The 21,079-nt window shown below is 51.9% G+C and overlaps 8 protein-coding genes across 8 annotated transcripts in view; 2 read left to right on the top strand and 6 right to left on the bottom strand.

The window, feature by feature from the left end:
- BDZ99DRAFT_497486 (uncharacterized protein) overlaps positions 1-3,071 on the bottom strand; it is a gene marked incomplete at its 5' end in the record, with an annotated part of 3,398 nt that extends 327 nt beyond the window's left edge. Inside the window, one exon of the mRNA XM_033723520.1 lies at positions 1-3,071. Coding sequence (XP_033578816.1) covers positions 144-3,071 — 2,928 coding nt within the window. The 3' untranslated portion in view covers positions 1-143.
- Positions 3,072-4,806: 1,735 nt separating this feature from the next.
- Positions 4,807-6,847, bottom strand: BDZ99DRAFT_569806 (uncharacterized protein; the record flags this gene model as incomplete). The annotated part of the gene is made up of 3 exons (XM_033727922.1): positions 6,448-6,847; positions 6,322-6,387; positions 4,807-6,261 (listed from the first exon to the last, which is right to left on the bottom strand). Exons 1-3 carry the CDS (start codon positions 6,745-6,747, stop codon positions 4,807-4,809), a joined length of 1,821 nt encoding a protein of 606 aa, XP_033578817.1. The 5' UTR covers positions 6,748-6,847.
- Positions 6,848-9,497: 2,650 nt separating this feature from the next.
- On the bottom strand, positions 9,498-10,508 carry BDZ99DRAFT_358491 (WLM-domain-containing protein; the record flags this gene model as incomplete). The annotated part of the gene is made up of 1 exon (XM_033714649.1): positions 9,498-10,508. A coding segment is annotated over one exon (1,011 nt), but the record flags the coding sequence as incomplete, so codon positions are not given.
- A 790-nt stretch (positions 10,509-11,298) lies between these two features.
- BDZ99DRAFT_281890 (uncharacterized protein) lies at positions 11,299-12,685 on the bottom strand. The gene is made up of 4 exons (XM_033714007.1): positions 12,096-12,685; positions 12,031-12,040; positions 11,803-11,980; positions 11,299-11,749 (listed from the first exon to the last, which is right to left on the bottom strand). The coding sequence occupies exons 1-4, from the start codon at positions 12,247-12,249 to the stop codon at positions 11,315-11,317; spliced, it is 777 nt and encodes a 258-aa protein (XP_033578819.1). The 5' UTR covers positions 12,250-12,685; the 3' UTR covers positions 11,299-11,314.
- An 869-nt stretch (positions 12,686-13,554) lies between these two features.
- BDZ99DRAFT_569809 (TIP49-domain-containing protein) lies at positions 13,555-15,673 on the bottom strand. The gene is made up of 4 exons (XM_033727923.1): positions 15,608-15,673; positions 15,116-15,562; positions 14,201-15,061; positions 13,555-14,123 (listed from the first exon to the last, which is right to left on the bottom strand). Exons 1-4 carry the CDS (start codon positions 15,614-15,616, stop codon positions 14,028-14,030), a joined length of 1,413 nt encoding a protein of 470 aa, XP_033578820.1. The 5' UTR covers positions 15,617-15,673; the 3' UTR covers positions 13,555-14,027.
- Positions 15,674-16,875: 1,202 nt separating this feature from the next.
- BDZ99DRAFT_519100 (uncharacterized protein) lies at positions 16,876-19,188 on the top strand (the record flags this gene model as incomplete). Its single annotated transcript, XM_033725373.1, has 1 exon — positions 16,876-19,188. The coding sequence occupies one exon, from the start codon at positions 16,876-16,878 to the stop codon at positions 19,186-19,188; it is 2,313 nt and encodes a 770-aa protein (XP_033578821.1).
- Positions 19,189-20,131: 943 nt separating this feature from the next.
- Positions 20,132-20,662, top strand: BDZ99DRAFT_414435 (uncharacterized protein; the record flags this gene model as incomplete). Its single annotated transcript, XM_033716731.1, has 1 exon — positions 20,132-20,662. A coding segment is annotated over exon 1 (501 nt), but the record flags the coding sequence as incomplete, so codon positions are not given.
- A 178-nt stretch (positions 20,663-20,840) lies between these two features.
- BDZ99DRAFT_569812 (4-aminobutyrate aminotransferase) overlaps positions 20,841-21,079 on the bottom strand; it is a 2,310-nt gene continuing 2,071 nt past the window's right edge. Inside the window, exon 5 of the mRNA XM_033727924.1 lies at positions 20,841-21,079. The gene's annotated coding sequence lies outside the window, so the exon portion shown is untranslated.

Below are 21,079 nucleotides of genomic sequence, written 5' to 3' on the forward strand. Positions count from 1 at the left end.
GTCCGAAGACTATGCAGCCGACGAGGAGCCAAGATCAGGAGCCTACCCCACACCCATCTTTCGATGAAGTGTGAGGTGTGCTGGTTTCGTTTTTGTAGAGTTTTGTGGGTTTTGTTGATGCTGCCTGAGTGCTGGCAACGCACTCAAGTTTCGGGAGCTTTCTCGCCTCCATCCTCGCCTCCATCCTCGCTCTTTCGGCTGAACACCAATTTTTTCTTCTTCCGTCCTTCCAATTGCGGGATCCCCTTCAGACGTATAACTAGGTCGTCACATTCGGCTGACCCCGCTTCGATGTTGAGAGCCCTACAAAGCTCGGCGACTCGTACCGCCTTCGTGGAGGATGGGAAATGAGATAACAGGGTATCGTCGTCTGGGAGGGATGTCGGAGCGTTCTTGATCTTTAAATTCGCATCTCTTTCGAAATTGCCACGTAGAATTTCCGCTATACTGGAAGGGTAGGCGAGAAATTCGACTTTCTGCTTTTCCAAGTGGTCTCGGGCGGCCAACCACTTGCTCACAGACAGCCTTCCAAGACCGGAATTTGCTAATCTCAACTCTTCATGCCCGTAGGCAATGTCCTCTACTGCTCCCGCTAGCAGGGTGCCCAAGCATCCTATCACCTTCGATACATCGTTGGCAGGATCCTTCGGAGCGAGATGTTCTTGGAAGTGCTGGTCCAGCAGAAGGCATGATTTATTGAGGCTATGACCTATGCTCCATGCCTGTTTCGGTGTGTAGATGGCTAGAGATCTCTTTCTTTCCGGCACGCCTTCCGCTAACAGGCCCGCAAGCTCTGCATCGTGCATTTCGTTAAGCTGCTTCATCAATTCGGAGAACTTCGCGACAGCTTCTTTAGTAGTCGGGTCTGAGTGCTCAACTATCCGGCCTGGGTTTGTGATCGACGATTGTAGATCCTGATTACCGCTGAGACGCCTGATCGTCTCCAGTGAGGCTTGATACAGCTTGAAGAGTTTTCGATACTGAGCATCGAGTTCGTCGTATCTCTTTTGAAATGGTGTGGCCTGGTATAGCAAACCGTCAAGGGAGGGTGCGAGCATCTTTTCCTTGAGAGATTTTGCATACTCCTTGCTCATCTGTTCTAATTGTCTCTGAGATTGTCTCGCCCAGTCCTTCGCAACATCAAGCTCTGCGTTGTGCTTTCCCTTTGCGTCGAACAAGGCTTCACCGGCAAATTTGCTGTCCTTTTGTAAGGCCGCGTTCTGATCTATCAGCTTAAGGATCTCTGGCTGCAGCTCTCCGATGCGACGTTGAAGCATAGGGATTGAATTGTTTTCAGTCTTCAGCTGCTTCACTTGAAGCCTCAAATCGCTAGTGGCCTTCTCGTACTCTGAAGTGATTCTCGAGACCTCGCTTTTATGACCAGCCTTTTGATCTTCGAAACGTTTCTTCCATTCTCCCGAGGTGTCGCTAAGCTTCTTCTCGACAGCTTCCTTCTCTGCTTCAGCTCCAACAAGCTTAGACTCGAGGTGGTTGATTGTCTCCGCGGAGGTAGTGCTGTCCGACTCCTTGGACTCAAGAAGATCCTTCAAAGATGCTATTTCCTTGTCCTTGATCTTGAGATCTGACTTACGGGCATGACGCTCCTGCTCCTCATGGAGGGAGGCCAACTCGGCGGCCATCTTCGCTAACTTGTCATCCCGGGTTTGGATATCAGACTGGAGATCAACTTGACCTTCCCTCAGGCCTGCGACAATGGAAGTCGACTCCGCTTTGTCGTCCGCGCGACGCTTCTCGGATGCGTCTAGCCTAGCTTGAAGGGTTTCGATATCAAAGGCCATTTTGGAATTCAGCCGTTTGTTTTTCTCATTTTCCGGCGAAAATCGTCTCTCTGCGTCGCTCAGGGCTTTATTGGATTCGGCGAGCAACAAGTCTAGGGTCTTGCTATGGTTTCGGTAGCCTGTTAACTCTTTGAGAGCAGCTAGAAGCTGCTGACCGCGTTCGCGGCTTTCGGATTCCACCTTTTGTGCTCTCTGACCATTCGTAGACGCCTCGGCATTTGCTTTCGACAGCTGGGCTCGAATGTCGGCAGTCTCCTTTTGGGCTTTGAGGACACCTTCCGACATCTTAGAAGATAGCTCTTCTAATTCTTGCTTATGGCTTTCTTTGATATTCTTAAGCACGATGTCGTGTTGTGAGGCAAGCTCCTTCCGAAGTTGCGCATCGTTCTTAGCGAATGTAGCCTTCTGATTTTTCACTATGATCCTCGTGTCGGCGCGGTATTGCTCTAAAAGAATCCGCATTTCCTTTCTACGACGAAGATCCATCGCGAAGGAATTCAGGAGAAGACTGTGGTATTGACCTTTCGCATCCTGCAGCTGGCTTCGTAGCTGAACGATCAACGGGTCTTCCCAACCTGTGACAATCTTGCGGCCTTGATCGGCGAGAGTGAAAAGGCTTTCGACCAAAGTGATCTGTTGGTTGTTCACGAGATATGGGAGTGTTTGCTGGGCAATCGAAGAAATCCTCCTGATCCATGTTTGGGCTCTCTCGCCGGTGAGGCCGGGCAACGAACAGAGAACAGATGGTGCTGCACGCCGTGCAGCTACGAAGACGAAAGCCTTCAGGATATCTGGCTGTCCATTCAAGCTTGTCAAGATCGAAGACAGGTGATCAACCGCTAGTGAAGAGATTTGTGGCCCTGAAATCGCGTGCGACGTTTCGGGCACTGAATGCGATGCATACTCAGTTTGGCAAAGGGATATTGGAGAGAAGGTAGGACCGGAGTCGACCGTCGATGCGAATGACGCGGGCTGGTATGGTAGTGGTGGGATAGTCGACGAAGAGTTCGGGATTGTCGCAGATGTTGAAAGCGGGGAGAAGGTAGAGTCGTCCAACAAGACATTGTCCGTAGAGATGTCGAAGACCGATTTGCTAGACTTGATCTGATCGGGCAGATCGAGTTGAGGGGCCTCAGGGACGTCCTTTCCGAACGGTGACAACGCTACAAGCGCAGCAGTGCCTCCAGCCGCTGCGAACAGGTGAGGTGCGACATTGACTGCCGTGGCGATAATCCCACTGCCTTGTCGGCCAGGAACGTTGGCGTTAGCCATTGCACCTTGCGAGAAAAGACAGCGGAGATGGTGAGGTCGTGCGCAGAAGTGGGAGCAGGGTGGTGGGTGATATGATGCGGTTGTAGGTGTGGTGTGTGAGGTGGAGGAGTACGACCTGCGAGCTGCGAGGTAAAAGTTGTGTGCGGGAACGGAGATCGGCGAATGTGAAAGGCCGGCGCGTCGTGTATGTTGGCAAAGTGAGGTGGTGAATCTGGGATCGATTGAGTCAATGCGCTTGCGATTGGGGGGCCTGGGTCGTTAGTGAAATACAGTGAAGCGCAGATGGCGCGTTGGAACTCTATAAAGCAATCCACGATGGGACGTATCGAACATTCCTGCGTTGTTCACTTCGATATATTGATTTGAAGTAGGAAATTCTATATATTACTCAACTGTGGGCTAAGGAGTCTGCACGCTCACAACGCTCACACCTGAAGAGTCGTACTCGCCTATCAACGAGACAGTAGTTGGGGAGTGTCCAGGCGACGCCAGAAAACCTGCTGAAGTTCGTGGATAGTCGTGGCTATGTTCTGGCACTTCATGGAGAATACAGCTAAGAACGAATCGGATGAGAAGGGGGTTAGCCTGCCGGCCAAACAGGTAAATGGGACATGTCCTCAGAGGATAATCCGTAGAATGATGGGATTGACCGTGAGAAACATTCGGGAACTATGATAGCGATACTTTCATAGGAAAGATCATAGAATGGACTAAACAGCGGATTTCTTTTCGGACTCTTGGGCCATAGCTGGAGAGGAAGAGCACACAGTGCCTAGCAAAGATGATAAAACTGGCGGCAACACAAATCCCGTCGGCGTGCTTGCCTAGTAAAGTAATAGAATACTCAGTAGGATTTTTGTTGTTCGTTTGTTCTGCATACTATATTTCACACAGCTCGATGGATACTCGATACCTTAGTGCAGTCATTGGTACGGCACGGAAAACCTCACGTTATGCTGCCGGACAGATTAAAGATTTCCCAATCTCTAGAAAGCATTGTTAAGTCTGGAGTATGGTTGTCCACGTAGCGCACCGGTAGTTGGGTGGACATCGGATGGAAAGGGGTGCGGAGAAAATGGCCAAGCCCGAGAGCTCGGACGATTAAATATTCTACGATTCCGCGTTCTGATTGGCTAAATTAGACTTCAGCACATATCTGTTCATCTACTATCACTATTCCCTTCCGGTATTATGAGAAGGAGGTTTGGTGAGATGAACAAATATCAAACCCTCTCACTAAAGTGGCAGAGACCCTACGCAACGGGGTGGCCAATGACGGGTTTGAATACTGGCTTCGTGACGTTGGTAGATCTGCCTACGCTCTGCACTGCGCTCGGAGGGACTCTTTTGTATTTTAGTTGAGTAGTTTGAAAGCGAGAAGATTATACCCAATTCGTGACAATTATGTTCACCTCTACTGACCAGCTTAATCGCATAAATGGAAGCACCTTCGAATTTAGAACACGATACGCACATTACACAGTCTTATCCATTGAATGAAATTTGATTCATCCTAAACTCCCTAGCTATGTGCATGACGATTACAAATATGCAAAATAAATACAGTATCTTCAAACCGAAGTGAGACATATCGCGGGCTATCTTCACATTCCGTCCTATATCCTGGAGATTCTGATTCGGGGAAAGGGGGATATTCGTGTATTATACCATCAGGCTTGGCCCAAACGCAGCTGAAATTTTGGCAAGTAATTCCATTCATTGCCTTTCCGGGCTCTTATTGGTCCTTTTTCACATCTTCGTCACCCTTCCCAGGCTCTTCATTGTCTTTTTCAGCATCTTTATGGTCATCCTTAAGAATGAAGTATGCCCCCCGCATGTGTCGGCCGAATGCTACACCATTACGCCATCGTGTTGCCACCTCCTTCGCCCTATCATTGATAGCGAAAGCTTCGGGAGTGTTGGGTTCAATACCGAACTTCTCCAAAAGCTCACTGAAGTGCATCAGTCCATTAGGGTTCATATCAATCTCTTTCAGTATAGCCTCCTTGGTGGGAACTCTTTCCCAGTCGACAGCGTCCTTATTAGCATCATTGGGATTCATGGGGTGAGGCGGTGGCTTTATGGAAATTCTGTCGAGAACATTGGTGCCCTCATTGGGAACGCAATATACTTGAACGAATTTTTCCTTCTCAGCCTTCATGTCTTGAACCATCTCCTGCCAGGCCTCCCGCGAGATATTTCCATTCATGTTCTTGGCCTTGTTCCGCGCTAGACGTTCACGATACCAAGAGGCGATGTCGTCTATCGCCGCCCCCAAAGTGCGGCCAAGATCCTCAATAAGCTTGCTGAGATCTTCGGTGAGCTCGGCGCCCAAGGTAGCAGCCAGAGCCTCGTCCTGCAGACACTCAACCAATTCTGTGATTGTGTTCTGGAGTATGTGCTCGAGATACCAGGCATGTTCAGTCGTAAATTCAGGCAGGCGTCTGTCCCGATCGTAGGATTGTGCCAATCTTGGAATCCTATGATAGCTTCTTTCAACAGCTCGCAGACCGTCCACTTCTTTGAGGATATCTCTAGCCTCGTGCACTTTGGTCTGTACCATGACCCGAGATGAAGCGTTGGCCTCCGGGTTTCCAGCGGTAGTGTGATTTCTCTGGCCCTCGGACTCGAGTCTTTGCAGCTCCATTGTGAGAGTCTCATTTGCGTTAACCAACTCCTGCTCTATCTTGAGCAGCTCGTCTACCCTTACAGTAAGGTCGTGACGTTCTTGAGTAACTGCTCTAACGGTGTCGTCTTTCTCGGGAGTGAGCTCATTCTTGTCGGCAGTTAGGCTATTGATCTGGATCTTGAGTTCAGCGTTCTTAGCTTGCAAGTCCGTGGTGGTGGACTGTGGTCCCTCCTTCTCCTTATCGAGTTCCCGACTCTCCCTGGCTACAGTCTGGTAGGCTTGATGCCACTGCTGAGCTTTCTTAGAGAGTTCCGCCACCTTTTCCTCATGGTCAGCACGAGCTTGGGTAAGTTTCGTTGCAAGGTCATCTCTCTCAAAGACAAGTTTCTCGTTGTCAGCAGTTAGGCTGTGGACCTCAGTTTCAAATCCAGCGATCTTGGCGGCATCTTCCTCAAGCTCGGAACGTGTTTGATTGAGCTCCGCCGCGATCGCGTCTTTCTCAGAGGTAAGCTTCTCTTTCTCCGCAGTCAGATGGCGTATTTCAGCGTCGAGCTTAGCAATCTTGGTTCAAAGCTCAGAGACCTTGGCGACTTCTTTCGCAAGATCAACACGTGCTTGAACAAGCTCAGCGGCAATTTCGTCTTTCTCAAACGCAAGCCTATTCTTCTCGGCAGTCAGGCTGGTAATCTTAGCGTCGCAGTCAGCCTTTTCAGCTTCCAGATCCTGAGAGCTTGTTTGATTGCCTACCGCGTCGGCTCTTTTCTTCTCAAGTTCCCGGATCCTCTCCTCGAGGTCAGAGACTCTAGCTTGTGCGGTTTCGTTTTGCTCAACCAGATCCGATTTCCCCTTCGACAAAGTCCTCCGGGGCTGCTCTTTTTCGTCAATAAGCTTGTTAAAGCCCTCCATTGCCGACTTCATATCAGCGCCAGCGGCGGTCCTGGCCTGTTGTGTCGATCTACGGGCAGAATCTCGCTCTTCCGTAAGAATTTGAATGTCTTCTCGAAGATCCGCAATCGTTTGGACGCTTTTAGGGTTGTCGTCTTTCATAGTTTCAAGGAGACCATTCAACTCGACAATGATCTTGTCCTTGGCGTCTACGTCAGCTTTCCGACCGTCTTTTTCTTGCCTGAGCTTCTGGAGAGCTGTATTGTACTTGTCATCGAATTCCTTGAGGTCGGAGCGGGCTTTGGCGGCGCTGGCTAATTCAGCTTTAAGTTTCCGAATCTCTGCGCGGCGTTCAGAGTCTTGAGAGGCAGTCTTAGCCTTATGTTCTTTCAACGCGTCCGCATAAGGCTTGATCTGTTGATCAATTTTTGCAAGACTGTCTCTCAAGCTATTCACTTCCTGTTCCAGATTGTCTTTCTCAATCTTCAGCCGGTCCTTCCAAGCCTCCAGTTCTTTGTAGAGTTTTTGATCCTCTTTGGTTTCCTCCTTGGTCTGTTGAAGACGGTCTCTTAAGGTCTTAACCTCAAGTTCCAGATTGCTCTTCTCAGTATTGCACTTTTCTTGCTGGACCTTATCTGTTTGCGCAAGGTCTTGCATCTGCTTGTCCTTTGTTTCAAGACTTTTCCTCAAGGTGTTGTTTGCGAGCACCAGATTGCTTTGCTGCTCCTTTGGCTGGGCACCATCCCTCAACGTCTTAACTTCGAGCTCCAGAGTACCGATTCTGGTCCTTAGCCTCTCCTTCTCGGCCTGATGCGTCTTTACCAGCCCTTGGTTCTCATTGTTTTTCGCTTCGAGACTATCCCTACAGGTCTTGACTGCGTGTACCAGATTGCCTTTACCGGGATCATTCCGACTCTGCTGATTCTTTGCTTGAAGACTCTCCCTCAAGCTCTTGACCTCGAGGTCCAGCTTGCCCTTCTCAGTCCTCAGCTGTTCTTTCTCAGCCTTACGCTTCTCCTTCTTAGCCTCCAGTGCCCGCCTAAGGCTGCCGTCCGTACTCATCTCATCCCTCTTTAACGCCTCAATGTCCCCATCCGCCCTCCTCTTTTCCCCTTGAAGATCGCGAACTGACCCCGCCTGCCTCCTCAGCTGTTCATCAACCCTCCTCTTCGCATCCCTAACCTCATCCCTCTCCCTCTCAACCGCCTTAACCCTTGCATCAGCCGCCTTCCGCTCCCTAATCTCATCATCCCAGCACCTCTCCAGTACACTCTGATGCCTCCGCAGCCCCGTCGCCTCCCTAACATACGTCAACAGCATGCCAGCCGTGCTCACATACCTCGCCTGGCTCGCCTCCGCTCTCCGCGTCTGCGCATCCGCCTCAACATTCGCATTCCCAATCTGCGAGCGCACCGCATCGGCTTCCGCAACATGCCGCGCATCCTGCTCGCGAAGGTACTTGAAATCGGTATCTAGCCGACGCAGCGCGTCAACTTGAGCGGCGATTCTGTCCTCATAGAGCCGCCTCGCCCTCACCTGGTTCCGCGCAAGCACCCCCGTCCCCGCCCTCACCGCCCTCCGATACTCCGCAAACCTCCGCCTCTCCCTGCCCAGCGCCGCCGCCCCGCCAAACGGCAGGGGATGTTGGTCGCGGAGTAGTCGCCGGAGCTCCACGGCGGCGGGGTCCTCCCATCCCGTCGCGAGCTTGTAGCCCCCTTCTAGCAGGGTGTAGGCGAGGAGCATGGGGAAGTAGCACTCCTTGTCCGCAACGAAGGGGACGACTTGTTCGGCGAGTGCTCCGAGTCTGGATATCCATTTCCGCACTTTCTGGCTCTTGAAGCCGGGGAGGCGGGCGAGGAGGGAGGGGCCGTAGTGGGGTAAGGCGATGAGGAGGAGGGCTTGCATGGGTGCTGGGAGGGTTGAGAAGGTGTGGATGAGCGTGGCGAGATGGGCGGCTGGGATGAGGGTGCTAGTGGAGGCATCTTCTGGGGTAGGTTGGGGCGAGGGGGAAATCGATGCGGTGGCTACTGGAGATGACGAAGACGTTGGGCTGAATGAGGGTGAGAGGGAGGAAGGCTCGGATGAAGCGGCCGGAAATTCGAGGGGTTTTGTTGACGAAGGAAAGGGGGAGGTGGAGGTAAACTCCTCGACTGGTAGGGATACCGGGCTGGGGAAGTTCGATTGGTCGAAGTCGTTCTCTGGTCGAGTGCCGATGAGCACTGCAGCACCGGCAGCTAGCCCGCCCACGAGGGCTGGGGCAGCGTTTCTGACATCGTCGAGGATGCCGTTGCGTTGGTAGCCGGGGTTGTTCATGGCGATCTCAAGAGAGCTGGAGACGACTGTTGAGCTGTGAGTGTTTTGATCTTTTGATTTTGGAGCGTTTGATATTGCGTACTCACAAGAAACGGGTGTGTTTGATGCAAAAATCGGGACGCCAAACACCCAATGCGATGGTGCGGTCCCTTAGACCTTGTAAAGGGAGATAGTTATAACTACTTAAAAATGATAAAAGTACGCCTTCGCGTGTAAAGCACTGGCTGTGTGCAATATATGTTGTTGGAATCTTTGAGAAGAAGACAGGTGGGCAACATCTAACAGCGTGTATACAGAAAGTAAATCTTGACAAAGAATTTAGACATTGAAGTACGAAAGGAAAAGGTCACAGAGATCGCGAGGTTTTGCGCAGAGGTTTCTTTCTACGGATAAAAGTACATTGTGAAAGGTGCTACCTTTCTTTGCCTCTTGGTCAATACCTTTGTCTTTTGGACAAAGGGCCAACTAGCAAAGAGCGCCACGAAGGGGAATACATTCGATTGGTCGATTTCTCTATCCGAATGTCAATTCTGCCCGACACGGCCTGGTACTAACATTGGAAACTCACATGGAACTACAGCCTCCTGCTATGCATGCTCTCCGCCGGCCCCTTGATCCGGGGGCTCCTGAGCCTGCCTTGCTCTCCTTACTCTCTCCTCAGCAGCCCTCGCCAGTATTTCCCTCCGACTAAGGCCACCAGCCAGCACATCCCCACCAGCACTACTAACCACCGTATTGCCCTCTCCACCCCCTAGCACAAACTCCCCACCCGTCCACCCCCCATGATCCATTACCTCCTCCTCCGCCGGCTGATAATACTCCTCATTCCCCACACTCCTCCCCCCACTCCTCCAATCATCCCTATCCACCTCCTTCTCAATCTGATGGCACAGATTCCAGAAATCCCGATCATGCGGCCCAAACACATTATGCGCCAGCTCATGACACAGCGTCTTCCGAATCGTCTTATAGTCCCTATACCCATCATACGCATCCGTTCGTAACCGCAGTTCGATAACCTCGCCCTGGTTGCGGTTCAGCCCCAGTGTGCGCGACTCGTGCGTCGTGTGCATGGCGGGGTCCATCTCCGTCAGCAGCGGGACGGCGAATTTGTGCGCGCGCATCGCAGCGCGGATGCCGGCGTCGTCGCGGAGGCGTTCGAGGAAGGCGAGGGAGCGCTCCGGGCGCGGGAGGTAGGGGAGTGGGCGGAGGGTGTGGAACGTGTAGGTGGCGTCGTCTTGGATGCGCTGGTTGGAGCGGCCGGTGCGGGAGGGGCGCGCGGATTTGATGGGTGAGGGGCGGCGGGGAGCGGAGGCGGCGGCGATGGAGGCGTTGAGAGAGGATATCTCGGCGGCGGTGGAGCCCATGAGGACGATCTTCTTGGAAAGGAGCGTGGAGAGGGGTATGGACGGGTCCTTGAAGGGCGGCTTGAGGAGCCCGACTTTTGGGGTTATGAGGAATTTCTGGTTGGAGGGAGGGATGGATAGGTCTGTAGAGACATGTTCGGAGAGGTCTGCGAGAGTCGCATGGCTGGGAAAGGTAAGCTGTATCGGCTTTCCGTGGTGCACTATCGTGAGATTGGTGTCGTCGCCACTGGTTGAAGGTGTTGAGGTTGGATTAAGCTCATTTTGAGCCTGAGGATCATCTTTCGCAGCCATAATTGTGTTTTCGAGGAGCAGTCAAGCTGTAAGTGTGAGTGAGGAGTAGAGGATTCATGTTGTACCTTGCCCGAGTTTATGAGGCAGGTTCGTTGGATTTCCCAAGGCTTCCATGGATTCGTCGTCCATCTCGGGAGTAGCCGATTTGTCATCTGTCGTGCTGGTGCCACGGTACGAAGTAATCTAAATATCACGTTTACGGAAAGTAGTCAAATTTCTGAATAGTAGAATAATAATCTAGGTATACGGCATACCCGCCAGGAGGATTGAGTATCTAATAGGTTTATACAGCTCTCAGCCACCCCGGCAGCGCACCAACTCGACCCTAAAAACCGGGTATCAAGAATGCCAGCGAACATCTAAGTCTCGGAGCGGATCCAAGATGAGCGCTCTTTTACGCCCAAAACGTACGCCAGATAGAATATGCAAGACAGAACGCCAACCTCTACCGTTGAGTGATCCAAAACTCTCGGATCGTAAAATGAGCTGTGAAATATGAAAGGAGTATCTGAAGATCATTTGCCCTCTTTTTCGGACTTTTCTTCCTCAGGATTTTCTTCTTTGGCCTTCTCTATGGCCTTTTCTTTCTCTTCCTTCTCCTTCTCTTGTGCCTCATTGTACTTTCGCATTCGTTCTTCGTTATCATGCTTGTCTTTGGCGTCTTGCTCGGGTGTCTTCTGCCATTCTTTGGCACTAGGGTCCCAGATATGGCTGTCTAGATGTTAGTTCAAGCACCTGCATAGGCTTGCAATACAAACTTACCCTTCATACGAGGTCAGAACCAGAGCTTTTTGTTGATATTCCTCAGTCAGAATCTTGTCATAGGCGTAGGGAATTTTCGCCAGGACACCTTCGTACACACTCTCCCTTAGTGGGTACAAGTCGCTCGTTCTGTAACGATGGTAGTTCTTACACACCCAAACGCCAGGAGCGGCGTCCGGGTGGGTTTCGCTGAGTCCTGTGATATCGATGTAGAGGCCGTTCCGAATATCGATCCATCGAGCGTCAATGATATTCATTCCATCGCCTCGCTCGCGCTCCCATATCCACGAGTTCACATCCAGGAGATATTCTCTCTTCACTTTCCCATCTTCGGAGACGTAGTGGTTGTACGTTTGATTGTACTTCTCGCCCAGATGATGAAGCGTCGCACCCGAGACCTGGGTATCAACATCCCAATCCCATGGTAACATCTGCAATACAGTATTAGCTGGGACCTTTGGTTCTTCAAAGCTTTCTGGTGTACCTTTCCATTCCACCACCATCCTAATAGAGTCCCGTGCGCTATCCAGGTGTCCAGCCCATTCTCTCTGAAAAAGTTCAAGTATGCGCGAATCATATGTGTGAGGGTATCGGTTCGTTCATCGTAATCTACAACGCCTTTGAAATATCGGATATCGTAATGGCCCATAATATCATCACCGCTAGGAAAAATGTCAGCAGCTGTCGAAGTGATGGATCGGACGAATCATACCCAGGCTCATCTGCAAAAAAGTTAGCCTTATCTTTGAAGCAGAGGAAAGACGTATAGGAACGCACGGAAGTATTTGTTCTTCGACTTGTCCTCCACTCTCTTCACCAGCGAAGCACTTGATCCCGACGATCCTTCGGCCTCGGACGGCGCTGGGGCCGCTATCCCCATCGCCAAACATGATGCTGTTGCAACCGCTGCTGCATACTGCAGTAATCTCATTATCTAACAGGGTAGGAACTGGCGTGAAAGGCAACGCAAGGCTCAAGGAAGCGATTGCGGCGAAGGACTCGAGAGCGTGGATAAGTGTCGCAAGCTATAATTAGGGGCGCCGAGAGAATATTCAGGCGTCCAAAGTAATCAGATGGGTACGGGGAGTCGGAGTTCAGCTATCGGGGAGGGAGGAGGCGAGGCTGAGAACGTGCAAACGTGTGGCTCGTGAGCGCGTGCGGAAGGGGTGCGGAGAAGGCTGGGACGGATCGCGAGGGCGATTACTACACAATTAGGAGGAACGAGGGCGAGATACTAGGGAAGGACAAGCGCAGCAACAGTAGGAGAATAGGAAGGAGGCTGTGGCGGTTCAGCGCGGGTCAGCGCAGGGAGTTAATCGATGTCGGCGCCAAGGGCATCGCTGGCGCCACGGTCTTTTGGGGCAAACGGTCGCGTGCGGGACGGCAATCAGGGAGAGAAACCTCAGATTCGTGTCGTGCTGCCGGTGCCGTCACTGCCGCCCGCGCCCGTGTTACGCCTTGTGAGTGGTGGAGAGAAGGGCTGGCTTCTCCACAGCGCTTGGGGCCGCCCTGTCTTGTAGCCTTTCAGCTCATAGTCTGATAAGATTATGCGTGGAAGAGGTGTATCTGAAGAGACAGGGGCGGGAGATGTTGTCCTTCTCCGTCCATCGAGTGCTACATATGTTCCAAAGGCCGCGTCAACCCTCAGGCGTCCCATGGTACCAAAATACACGGCCATTCACTCCGCAGTGGATCGGTTCTTAGCGGATACGATGCATGCACCCTGTTTCATGCCAAGTCTCAACCCCAGTGTGCAGACGTCAGCTGGCCGCTATTGTGCTGTTCGCGTCTCAGCCTGGGGTTCTGAATATGGGTGGCGTCTACAAAGCGGTGCAACATGCCCAAACCATTTTGCATTACGTCGTCGCCATGCGCGTCCACACCCCGCCTCATTTCGTGTCCCGCGGAGGGTCGAACACAAAGGCACAAAGGCACGTCTATTGATCAGAAATCAGAAGACGACAAATAGCCGACCGCGAGGCGCCTGTGCTAGGGGTCGCGAAGGAGCCGAGACATTAAGGAATATGCTCCGAGCGGGATAGAATCCTGCAGGATTGGATCTGGGGCAAGCGACTAGAGGGCAACGAATCACATGTCTATGCAGTTGTAATTTTCTGCTTCAGGATGTACAAAGGTGCCTGCGTTCTAATCCTCGACAGCCAAGGAACAGTCGTGGGCCGCTTTAAGATCCTCAATATGGGGTGTATCTAAGGAGGTTGGATCCAGATATATTTACGTGGTTACTAAGATTTTGAATCGGATGAGGGATCCGAGAAGCTATATTTACATGCTTAGGTGTTCAAAAGAAGCAGTGATAGGTCGAACACTGGCCAGGGGCTGTGCTAGTTGGCTTGTTTCTCTACAACGTACAGTAACATCAGAAACGTCAGGATTAGAGCAGTCACGAGCCGTAGCTGATTGAGTCATCGTAACATATCAGATCGCAGATACCTCATCCTCCCTAAACAGATCACATTATGTCTGAGTGCAGACGAGGCGTCCGTATATTGCAGACATCCATCCGATCCTCGCAAAAAGTCCTGCGTCCAGAATAGGAACATTTTAGCGTCGAATACCGATGATATAATTGCATCGAATGTCGCTAGTGTTACAGCAAGACTTTTGCCTCGATCCTGTACGAGGACTTCCAAGGTAATCTAACCCCCAAACGCTGGACCCAACCAAACGCCACCCTAGAAGACGAAATGGCTACGATACATCCATGGCGTCTGTGCTGCCATTTGTTGTGGAGAGAGTCACGTTGCCCTCCTCGCCAATCAAGCGCCTCTCGAACTCGGCCACAAACTGCAACAACAAATTAGCATGTATGCTCAACGGTTCGGCACTACGTGTTTCGTGACAGTGGGAGGGATGAGACTTACCTTGACGCTTCGAGCAGGATCGAAGAATAGCTGGAAGCTACGCTGCACATCATCGATGCTCACTTCTGCAGCTTTCCTCTTTTGGCTCAAAAGATATGATGTTGTGATCAGGTTGCTTGCATATCTTAACCCCGCTTCCTGGCCAATCTTGGTGAGAAGAGTCAGCGCATCGGGTGAGATGTCTACCTCCTCTTCTTGAGCGCGGATGGATATGATATGTTGCAGCTCGTCCTTGGAGTACGGGTGAGTGCTAACGATGACAACGCGATCCAGGAAGTCTAGGGGCAGTCCATGCGGGGACCTGTAGTCTGTTCCTCGTATGGTTGTGTTTCCCCTGTTGCTGGCCATGATGACGATGGGGGCGAGTTCGTCTTCGAGGGCGCGGTTCACATATGAGAAGCACTCAATGTCGAGCATGTGAACTTCGTCAATGAACAGTACGCCGGGAACAATCTCAGCTTTGCCCTCCTCTTTCCACTCTGCAACCTTGGTATTGATCTGCTCCCGAACCTCGCTCCTAATCTCGCCAGTGTCGCCGGAGAATAGAGCCAGGAAACCCTGTGTCCTAGAGTTTATCACATCGATCTCGTGCAGGCTGACGGTGTGGACGACCTCTCGCCGTTGTTGAAGCTCGCCCTCGGGGCACTGGACGAATTTGGTGTCTGCGCCCATGGCATCGTAATCGCGAGACCTGGTGTACGAGCGTCCCAGCTTGGTGATCTTCCCTGAAGCCTTGTCGATTGAAATGACATCTCCCGCCATGACCTTCTCTTTCGTCATAGAATCAATCATCTTGGTGCCCATGTCGTAGACTGTTTCCATGTCGGTGGTTTTGACGGTGAGCTTGCCTTGCTTGTTGCCCTATTACTCCTATTAGCATGGCTACTCCCACGCGACACATGTATCTATTCTTACCCCCGTGACGCTCCGATCTATCTGGATTTCCACGACTTCACCTTCGATGACCTCGCTCTCTTCAGTTATCCGCACGCCGATTGACTTCCTGAAGGCTTGTGTGAGGGCCTCCGTCTTGGACATCTCCAGCGAAAATATTTCCGACGACGCCAGCATTGTAAAGGGCACGTCGGGTCCCAGCGACTGCGCCATCCCCATCGCAATGGCAGTCTTGCCCGTGCTGGGGGGGCCGGCGATCAAGACAGCCCGGCCAGCAATCTTGCCTTCCTTGACCATTTGCAGGATAACCGCAGCAGCTTTACGCGCTTTTTCCTGTCCCACCAGTCCTTGTGATGACGCCTTAGGCTCGAGTGTGTCCGGCTCGACGCCGAGACCGCGTATATGGGAATGCGCCGCGATGAGGTTGAGGCCTCTGAGCTCTTTGCTCTCGGCGATGGTCGTTATAGGCTGGCATTATCAGCGGAGCGTCCAGGCGCTTGGGGCCTGACTTACAGCTGCCATGGCGTTTGATCAGGACGAAAGGCGTGTGGGAAACGCGTGGTGGAGGAGGATGAGGTGTTCGTTGCGCGCAGCGGAGCTCTCTGCGACGGATCGACGTTCAAAATGTTGCCAAGGCGCCAAGGCGCCAAGGCCGTGAAACTCGAGCGGCGCAAATCAGGCTCTCCCGCTCTGTCGGAGGCGTTGGAGGCGTTGCAGGCGCTAATCTCGACGTCCTCCCTTCCCCGACCTGCTCTTCCTCTCCTGCGCTGTGTCTCCCGTGAGCGATAACCTTTGTAACTGTGAGCGATAACCGTGAGCGGCTAGTTCCGCTGCGTGTCGGGAGTGTGCATCAGTTGACCGCCCTTCCCAGGCACCGCACGCCGCTGTCACACAGCAGACCGTCCTGTACTGCATCGTTTCTTCCTGGACGGGCTCCCCTGACTCCTCACCTTCACGAGCACGAGGGCCTCCGCCCGTTGATCCCTCCGTCGTAGGGCTGCGCCGAGCGCGTCTGTCCAGTCCACCTTGCGCGGCTCTATATTATGAAACAACAGAGGCGGGGAGGTCGTCCTGTATTCTCACACCTTGTCTGGACACCAAGAGATGGACACCTGGCCAAAGGACAGGGGTCAGTGAAATCGCTCTTTATCGCGCCGGGTTTGATCCAGTGAAGACTGAGATCACACCAACTGCGTCTTTCGTCCACCTCACTTAACCTCCGCTTCGACTACCCGTGGAAATTCAACCTCCACCATCACCCAGCTCACGCCTGCTTCAGTAAACAACCGGAACCCTCACCGACTGCACATAAGCCCCCAAACTACACCGACATAGAAGGGCAAGGCGGCGCCTTTCATCCAGGGTCTAACAATCTTTGGACCATGTCGTCGAATTCTAGAAAGCGTCCTGGGCCTGATAGCTTCTCGCGCCCGCCTGCCTCTGACAAGAAAGCCAAGCCAAGCACTCCGCGAAATGGCTCTGAAAACGTGAGTCAATTCTTTCCATCCCACACGCAGCACGAGAAGGGGCAAAGCCACAAAACCACGGCTGTCTGGCTTCTCTACCCTCTATCACTATCCACAGCTTGCTTTGGCCTTTCAGTCTAGGGCCGACAGTTGTCGTATGCCATGGTACTGTGCACGAAGCCTATCATGCACACTTCGGCGAATATCTGTTCACTCAGGAGGCAGCTTGACAAAGATCACCTGGTACTCACCATACCTTTACAGTATATATCTCCCCGAAGCCCCGATCCAGATTACTACAGCTCTGAGCCGGCAATGCCACCGCCTGAACAGACTTCAAATCTTCGAAATGCCGCGACCAACAGCAGTGCGAATCCAAATTCAGCGCCATCCCCTATAGACACAGATACTTCGTCCACAGCTGTCGTGCCTCGTTCTGGGAGTGGAAGCTCGACCCCACAACAGCGAATCGCTCCCGTGGCCCGAATGATGGCGCCTTTAAACGCCTCAGCGATAGCAACCACCACAAAGTCATCTCTAATACTCGACCCCCTCAGGCAATTTGGGAAGGCGCTGCTTGATGTGATGGAAGCGCGAGGAGAGGTCGATGTGGTGAGACAACAACTAGTTTTGAGTAATCTCCAGGCTGGCAGAAAGAGCGGGGACAAGCAGTCTTGGGGAGCGAAGGCTATTGGCGAAATGTCTGAAGGGAACAAGGCCTTGAATTTGCTCTATGAAAAGAAGGAGGCAAAATATGAGGAACTTCTTGCTGCCCAAGAGACAGCCACTCAGACCCTCGCTTCTGTCCTATCAACGACTACTCAGACCACAGCGAGCACAACGTCTACATCTGAATTGAAGCAAATGCTCGACCAGAAAGATGATGAGCTGCTTCAACTCAAAACCCAGATGACTGAAATGTCGCGCACTTTTGTAGACATTAAAAACCAGTTTAATCAGAACAAGGACAACAAGGCTATTAGGCAGAAGAAGGACGATGAGGTTCGTTCGGAATTCGACAAGCTAATCGTGCGCCAAGGGGATCATCAGACGCGCATTTACGAGCTTGAACTAGGCTCCGATAATTATGCGAAGCGCATTTCACGACTGGAAGGCGATACTGACATCGTCTGGAAACGCACCGCGAGACTGGAAGAGGAAATGGATCATGAAATGAAGAGGACGATCAGCAATGCCACAAAGGCTCAGGTGCAAAAGACGGTACCCCTGGAAATGGATGCTCTCAAGGATACGATCCGTAAAGACATCAAGAGAATCGAAGGCGACTTTGGGTCTAAACACAAAAATCTCGAGGAAGCCCAATTGCGACAGGCCAACCAATTGTCAGAGACATCCAAATCGGTCAAGGACGTCGAGGAGAACCTCAAGGCCGAAGGAAAACAAATTGCTGATCTAAGCACCAAGATTGGTGGGGTAGAGAGCCGGGTCGGAACGTTCGAAAATTGGGTCTCAGGCCAGGTCAAGGCGCTGGAAGAGCGAATATCTGAGAATGCGGGTGGAGGAGATGCATCCACGCCTAAAGATTTCAGTGAACTGTCAGACGATGTGCAATCCCACGAAATCGCGATCCAGGCATTACAAAAGAAAGTACATGGTCTGGATGCGTCTCAGCTGCAAGATTTCATGTCCACTTTCGAAGATCATAAGAACGATGTTCAAGGTCATAAGGAGGATACGGACAAGAAACTTGAAGAGTTCGAACAGAGACTAAGCAAGACAGAGGGCACCGTGGACGAAATGGACAAAAAGCGATTGCCTAATGTTGCGGTTAAGTTAACTGAGGTACACAACCGACTGTCGACTCAAGCACAATCTCCGTCTCCGCGCATGACGAATGCCAATATGAACGTTCAAAATGGGGTCTCCGCACCACTCATTTCACGCGAAGCTGCAGGAAATGCAGCGATTGAAGCGATTATTAGGGACATTCAAAATAGATACAACCACATGAGTCAGCACCTAAACAATATTGCACCCCGTATGCAACAAGCGGATAACCAAGCGAAAGATGTGGACGATCTAAATAGAAGAGTCAAGACGATTGAGCAAGACCTAGAGTGTTGCCAAGATGGAATAAGGGATGTGGAAGATCGGGTCAACAACATGACGACTGATGAGCTAGTCAAGGCCATGGTAGATGTAGGCCTGCCTCAGTGGAAGTCTCATTTCCCGGCTGCCTCAAAATTTGAGGCCGAGACTGAAAACGCTCGTCGGGAGATCGGTGTCCTGAAAAATCATCTTACCACACTCCACCAGTCTCTTCAGAGATTTCAGGGAGATCTTCAAGCGAAGGACGTCAAGATCACACAAACCGGTGACAGAGCCGAACTGGCCATGACCACCGTTCAGCAGGTCACGCGCGAAGTCTCTAAGATCCAAAACGAGACGAAAGAAAGTACTGCAAGGCTTGATAGAGAAGTCAAGTATTCCACGACGAGGCTGTCGGGTGTTGAGCGGGACTTGGGGACCATGGAGTACAAGGTGTCGAAAATCGAGAAGATGTCAGAAGGCCACCTCGACTCTGTCGTTGTTTTGCAGGCAGCCGTTGAAGAAGTCAACCGTCGATTGAACAGTCCTTGCAAGCTCCCTGAGTGGGAGAAGCACTAAAGCGGATCTACACATCGAAAAGCCGCTACCACCTACGCCTTTACTCTGCGAGTATGTTGCACAGCACCACTCGACATTGTTGGAATCAACCGCCTGTTGTCGAATATCTTGGAACAAAAACGATTGCCATTCCCATCAAGCCTGATACTTTGACAGTACTCGTATGAAGTCAAGAAGGGATAGCAGAGCACCGTCAAAACAGACTGCACCTGTTGGACTGTCAAAAAGGCTGTTCTACTCCATTCAAGAACGTCATCTACCCCTTTCCCAGCTTTTCTTTTATTGCAGCCTGTGCTGTTGACGGTCTTATTTTCGGTTTAATGATCGACCTTATACCCCGGATCCCTTCTTTCCCTTATTTTTTTCCCCAGTACGTATGGCGTAGCATGGATGGCGAGGTACATATGAAGCGAAGGCATATGGATTTCAGAATGATGGTGGGAACCCTGATGGGTTGGAGTCACGGGAGGTGGAGCGACTTGTGAGGGGTGTATATAAAAGTCATTGAAAATGCTCAGGACTACTATATTAGTCAAATCTACAACATATCACTTTATGAAGGGTTCTTCAGCATCTATGGAATATGACAAATTCGAGTGAACACTCTCTTTCTCTGCTGACTCAACTACAGCTTCTTTCAATCTAGACATGTGATCTCCACAGGTTTCCAGAATACCATGTAGGGAACTACAAATTCTCTTGCCGGTCACTAGTAGGTCATGCGTTATTTCAATTTCCTTAGTGCGTGTACCCGCTCCATGCTATTGACACAGCATATGCACTGTAAGATAAAGATCTCAAACGTACGACCCAACGAGACAGATGCGTGCCCCACTTTCCAAAGTCTCGAACCCAGACCGAAACTCTGTCTCTTGGCATTCTCCAAAACCGCCAAGAAACAGCTCCACCAATTCTCCGAGAGCTCTACTGTCACCCATCATCCCAATCCCAACACCACCCCAAAACAGCAGAAATGGCGCACCCCCTCAACCCCACCACCTCTGCCGCTCCCTCGAATCCTCCTCCCCCCTCCTCCTCCTCCGAACCTACATCCACATCTACCTCGGCATCCAAAAAGCGCAAGCGCTCCTCCCAAAACCCAAAAGAATCCCACCTCCTCCACGCCTCCACCCTCCGCAACCCGCTCTGGACCTACCTCCACCTGGCCTTCCTCCCCGCTGGCCCGCCCCCCGCCTCTTCCGCCCCTCCTACCCCTAACAACCAGCCAGAGGACCTCGACCCCCTCACCGCGCGCACGCACCTCACGGCCCCGCTGGCGCAGTTCCTAGGCACGCACGGCGCGAGTGTGAGTATCGAGATCTTGAAGATCGAGGGCCGGGAGGTGTGGATCCGGGTGCCGCGGGAGGATGGGAAGGTGGTGGGCGCGGGGCTGGCGGGGTGGGTAGGCAAGGCCGGGGCGTGGAGGGTGGTGGGGCGGGGGGAGTGGTTGGGGAGGTTGATAGGAGATAGGGAGGAGGGGTTGTTTCGGTGAAGGGCGTCTATTTGGGGGGAGGGGAGTCATTTGGGCGAAGAGGGTGTCAAAAAGGGGTCAATTGAGATATCTAAAAAGAAGATTCGTCACGTGCTATGAAGTATTATACACAGAGGCGGCACGGTTGGAGAGAGATGGAGGCATGGAAGTGGAAGCAAGCAATGTCACTTTCTGGGAGACACGATGAGCGAATTGTGTGTGCATTCCAATAGGAAGCTTGCCGCGGGTATTATTATTGGTTGTTGTTGCTCGATGAAGCCCCAGATCTGGCCAACCATCGACGCTTTTTAACCAAGGCGGCTATTGTAAGATTTGCCATTAAACTCGGACGAAACGGAAAAGAAAACCGTGGGTATTATTTGGTTGCTCAATGAAGCCCCAGATCTGGCCAACCATTGA

The sequence above is a fragment of the Mytilinidion resinicola genome (assembly GCF_010093595.1).
Source record: "Mytilinidion resinicola strain CBS 304.34 unplaced genomic scaffold BDZ99scaffold_7, whole genome shotgun sequence".
Taxonomy (NCBI): Eukaryota; Fungi; Ascomycota; class Dothideomycetes; order Mytilinidiales; family Mytilinidiaceae; genus Mytilinidion; species Mytilinidion resinicola.